This window comes from Ascoidea rubescens (assembly GCF_001661345.1).
Source record: "Ascoidea rubescens DSM 1968 unplaced genomic scaffold ASCRUscaffold_16, whole genome shotgun sequence".
In the NCBI taxonomy this organism is placed as follows: domain Eukaryota; kingdom Fungi; phylum Ascomycota; class Saccharomycetes; order Ascoideales; family Ascoideaceae; genus Ascoidea; species Ascoidea rubescens.
The window spans coordinates 347,330-353,076 of record NW_017962928.1 but is presented as its reverse complement, the minus strand read 5'-3'; the positions used below and the strand labels follow the sequence as shown (position 1 = coordinate 353,076).

Here is a 5,747-nt window from a genome sequence, read left to right as displayed (position 1 = left end):
ATGCTGGTCTGCTCCCGTGACGCTTGGGAGTTGATTCGAGCTTGATGATGGATGTAAGAAGCAAAAAATCAATTGTTGTCATTTCGTTCACCGAACGCACGTGAGTCGGACAATGTATAGGAATGGTTGTTTGTATCGAATGTACGGATAGTTAACAAACGAATGAGCAACGTACATATTGATTAACCTACAAATGTGTTGTAGAGAATACATGATATTAGATTTAAGTACTGAAGTATATGTTGTGGCAAAACAATGATAAAATATTAAGTTAGTGAAGTATATAGGGAAGAAGATAGTGTTGTGAAGCTGTCGGATGTTTACATTCGGCACCCGTCGGTCCGTTGGTATCCGTTACCGGTTTGCTTCCGTGACGCTTGGGGTGTACCGATTGTACCACTCTTCTTTAGGGCTACAACATAGTCCTATATGGCTCCGAAGCCAGTTCGTGCAGCCAGAAAACCGATACATCAGAAAATTGGCTGCAAGAACAGCAGAGAAAGCAAAACAACTAGAATTATAATATTTTATTTTTATTATTATGAATTATTTTAGACCGATATAAAATTATGTAAAAGGCGTTGTAATTTGATCAATTTCGAAAGAAAGGAATCAAGTCTTCCAATACATATTTCTAGTTCTTTTCGAGTTTACATAAAAAGCCCTAAGTTACGGTCTTTGAGTGTAAGCCCCTGAGAATTGGAATACGGGAAGCCCTACGGTTGCGACATACGAAGGTCCGCGCGCAAAACAGCACAGCGGATTGATTCGAGCTCGATGATCGAAGGAAAAGAAAAAGAATCTATTTGTTATTTTAGTTTCGTCAAGCAAACGGAACTTGTTCCGACTATTTATAGCAAAACTTATCCGTATCCGAGATACGGATAGGACATGTACGGATAGGATAAGCAATCCGCATACTAAAAAGGGTTGATTGCATGAATCCGTTTGGTTGGTACATCTTCTTGCTTTAGACCTGTCAGTCACATGACACAAACCTAAATACACGTGACTATTTTAGATTTCCGAGACTATTTTTAGAAATGCGAGAAAATCAGTGTGGTGGGACTTCGCTGCTTCGGGTTTGTCTTTATAATTTTGTATTTTTTCAGGCAATCTGGTTTTATTTTAGTACTTTCGAGGCTTTGCTATATAATTCCAAAGATTATATCTTTTTATCAGATTACTTTTATTGAATATCGCCGTTGTAATTATTGTTTAGTTTAATAATTCCGTTAGGGTATCTTGTTTGGTTCTTTACTGCCAGATAGTTTGATCTTCACACTGTATATTGGTCTATCTCCAACAACTGCCTTTTGATGCCTTTTCTGTTCATTCATACCTTAATATCTTCTTTCTAGTTTCATCCTCGTTTGTTTCCATCCATTTTACTTATTCAACCTCAATATTAAATTAACTATTTTTTTGTTTCTCAACCAAGATGAAAATTTGCCATATACTTCTCCTTTTTTTCTGCCATACATTCTGGATTTCAGTTACCTTTGCTAAAAGGAAATTATCGGCTTCCTCTTTGGTTACTTGTATGCCAAATTCACAATTGTCATCGTCAAAATTTAATATTGTGTTCAATCCCGATGACAATTCTTTTAACTATGATTTATCTTTAACATCTGACATTGATGGTTATGTAACTGCTCTTATTCAAGTCTATGCCTACGGTTTTGAAATCATTACTAGAACAATTGATATGTGCTCAATGGACTTTAAGCAGTTCTGTCCGTTGTATCCAGGTCCTGTTGATATCGACTCCACTTATTACTTATCCTCTTCAGATACCTCTGCTATCCCTAATATAGCTTACACTGTTCCTGACATTGACGCATTTGTTAGGATTTCAATTCAGAATTCAAATCAAACTCAACTTGCTTGTATTCAAGCAGCATTTTCAAATGGAAGGACTGTATCTCATACTGCTGTAAAATGGGTAACTGCCTTAATAGCAGGTTTTGGTTTACTCACTTCTTCGATTTTGAAGAATACTATTTTCCAAAAAAAAGTATCGTTATCTTCAAGATCTTTTTCTTCTTCTCCAACATCACCATCATCCAACTCCAAGCACAAACATTCTTCTTTTTTATCACCTGAGGCAAGCAAAACTTCTGCCAGATCTCTTTCTTCATATTCTTATTCAACTTCATATTCAAACGCTGCCAGTCATATTTCCGCCAATGCAGTTTCCTTATTTATTTATTTTCAAAATGTCGTAATAGTCACAATGCAACATGTAGATCAAGTTCCTCCCATTGCTTCAGCATGGTCGGAAAATTTGGCTTGGTCAATGGGTTTAATTGAAACTCCATTTATGCAAAAAATATTTCGCTGGTTTATCCAATCAACTGGTGGAACCCCTACTTTATATCTTACTTCCAATACAATCTCAATTCTTGTTCAAAGAGCATATAATTTATTTCGCAGATATTTTCACCTCATGCCTAAGGATCTCATCAAAATCGTTTCTAGAGATGATCCAGTTGTTTTATATGGAAATAAATATTTGTTAATTTTTAGAGGAATTAGAAGATTGGGTTATTTAGCTCATATTGAAAAGACTTCAATTGTCATAACTGCTTTTACCTTTTTTGTTTTATTTGCTTATTTACTTACCTTCTCAATTTTTCTAATCAAATTTATTCTAATCGCTCTCATAAAGCTTAATATAATTGACAATCAATCAAAATCAAATTTCAATCAAAACTTTAAATACATTATAAAAGGTTCTTTGTTGAGATACATTTTTATTGGCTTCACTCAGTTAGTCATTTTTTCTCTTTGGGAATTCACTGAAAGGGATTCACCAGCTGTTGTTGTTTTAGCAGCTTTATTTTTATTTTTATCATTTACTATTTTGTGTTATTCTTCTTTAAAAACCATATCATTTGGTAGAAGAAGCATCCAGCTCCATAAAAATCCAGCCTATATTCTTTATGGTGATCAGAATGTCTTGCATAAGTTTGGATTCTTTTACACCATGTTTAATGCTCATTACTATTATTGGGGATCCGTAATATTAGTTTATTCACTTTTGAAATCAATAGTTATTGGATTGCTACAAAGTTGGGGGAAAGTTCAAGCAATTCTAACCTTCATTATTGATTTGATTTACTTGATATTGCTAATAAAGTATAAACCTTTTCTTGATAAACCAACAAACGTTTTGAACATATTGATTTCTGTTGTAACTACCATTAATGCTTTCCTATTTATTTTCTTTTCCAATTTGTTTGGTCAGCCAGCTGCTGTCTCATCAATAATGGGATGGGTATTTTTTATTTTAAATGCTGCCTTTTCTTTAATCTTACTTCTTTTAATTATATTTTATACATTTTCTGCTATTTTCTCCAGAAATCCTGATGCTAGATTTCAGCCAGCAAAAGACGATAGAACCTCATTTCAAAAGAATCATCCAACTACTGGTCATGATGCGCTTAATGAAAATGATGCAAATGAAGAAAGAGCATTTGTTTCAGAATTGTTTGCTCTAGGCAAAGCTGCTAAAGATCACCAAAGCAATTGGGCCGAGGAAGTTAAAAGCTATGAAAACGGGCAGTCATTAAGCAATCAAAATCGATTTTCAATTTACAATGCAAGAGTTCAAAATCAAAAAAACTCATTTCATGAATATCAAAATAGTATGCAAGAAATGAGGCTTTCAAACCTTGGTGAAGAACTTAATGATTTTTCAAATAAAGAGAATATTTTTTACAATGCTCAAGAAAGAAACACAAAGCTGTTAATAGATGGTCTGGTTGATAGTAGTAAGGAAAACAAGCAAAACAATAGTGATGAGAGTAGTAACGGAATTGTTAAAGCAGGTTTATCTGGGCTAATCAGGAAATTATCAAATGCAAGAAGAAACCACTCATTGAAGAAAACTATTTCCGAAGCTAGTGACCTTAAAAGAGGTATATCTTTAAGACTTAACTCTAATAGTAAGAGTTTAAAAGATAATTCAAATAAAAATCAAGACATTTATCTGAGCAAACAAAATTTAAATCCTTCTAATAACTCTTTGACCCCTATGAATGAAAATTTGGAAACAAGTTTATTAGCTCACAATAATTTTAAAAATAGTGGCAAAGATGATACAGCACTAATAAAATCACAATCAAATGAATTTTCATTTGATATGGATTCTTTTGAAATTGATAACTATAAAACTAATATTTCGAACACACAAATTGTTGAAACTGCAGACTTTGTAAATCCTGGTCAAGGAAAGACTACATACAATAATAATTATTGATCAGCTAAAGATAATTATTAATATTGGGTTTTTATTTGAATTTTTCTGTTAAAAGTGGATGGGGCTCCTCTCAATTATGTTCCAATTTTTTTGAATAAATCTTTACATATTTATATAATTATCACTGGTTTGAAATTTAAGATACAAGTAATTATTTTTCTAGTCTTCTTAATCATATATAAAGAATTTCTTTTCCAGATCTTTCAACATGAATTCTCATAAATTTTTGTGAGTCTTTGTGTTTTATTGAACTTCGAATTATGAAATATAATTGAACAACTACAAAACAAAATAATACCCTAGCTAGAATTAATCACAACTTTTGATCTGATAAATAGCTTCCTGAAAACGGATTATATGTCAGCTGAAAACAAGCAAAAATTACACCCGACAATGTTGAGAAATTGGTGATTAAATATAATCCTGATTACAACATTGGGTTTTTCCAGTAAATAAAAATTGATAAAATAGAGTTGGGTATTTATGGTTTTCAAAATAGTTCTAAAAATAATTAGAAAAAGAAAATGATTGAATAAAATTGCATAAGGTATAGTAAGCTCTAATGATCCAATTCTTTCTGCGAAGTCTGCACCTTCTTTTTACACAATTTGGAAGTAAACATGTATATAAAAGTTCATTGAGAATCTGTTTGTGATTGAAAAGACTTTAGGAAAATCTTCATTCAAATAAGGATGATATTTTTAATGATTATATTATATCTCAGTGCTCAATAAGGTATTTCTAGTTAAGAAGAATTATATGTTTATCTAAACACTTGAATATTACTTGCTTCTGTTCACAATCACAGAAAGTCGAAGATCTTTTTGGTTTTTGTGTATGCTCACCTAGAATCAACGCTAATCTACCACTAAACAAACCAAATTGATTTGGAGCATCGTGATTTTTGTCAGAAAGTTTCACCAGAAGACTGAGAAAAACTCTATTCAATAAACCAACCTTTTGGTTCCAACGACAGATTGCATTTTTTCAGCAAGTTCAGTTCATGATATCTTTCGATTGAGATTCGTTCGTAAATGTGGATCCAACATCAACTAGATGTTGCCAAACGATTCATCAATAATGATCGAATTACTAAGACAATGATACTCATCAGAATCACTCTAAAGCCAACGATATACTTAAAAGGAAGATGGGAAGTTAGCTTTAACAACGCTAGAAAGACCAACTTTAATTAGAGAGTTTTCATTCCTCCAACAATAGGCGCAAAGTAGCAGGATATCACATGATTTGTTTGTCTTTCTTTGATGATCGGTAGAGTTTGATACCTAAACCCTCGGGTTTCTGAATGAAAAATGCAGGCCAATGCGGTACACAGATATTGGAAATTGTAAATTACTACAAAAGTGATAACCAATACCATAGAATCACCAAACTATTCTTAAAATTCGAGTTGTAGTATATTTTTTTGATTAATTTTGAAAACATTTGTCAGTTTAGTAAGTACCTCTTTAATGTCATCAAT

The 5,747-nt window shown here is 32.4% G+C and overlaps 1 protein-coding gene across 1 annotated transcript; it reads left to right on the top strand.

Moving 5' to 3' along the window:
• Window positions 1-1,441: 1,441 nt before the first annotated feature.
• ASCRUDRAFT_25867 (transient receptor potential ion channel family protein) lies at window positions 1,442-3,559 on the top strand (the record flags this gene model as incomplete). The annotated part of the gene is made up of 2 exons (XM_020189914.1): window positions 1,442-2,022; window positions 2,176-3,559. Coding segments are annotated over 2 exons (1,965 nt in total), but the record flags the coding sequence as incomplete, so codon positions are not given.
• Between the last annotated feature and the right edge of the window lie 2,188 nt (window positions 3,560-5,747).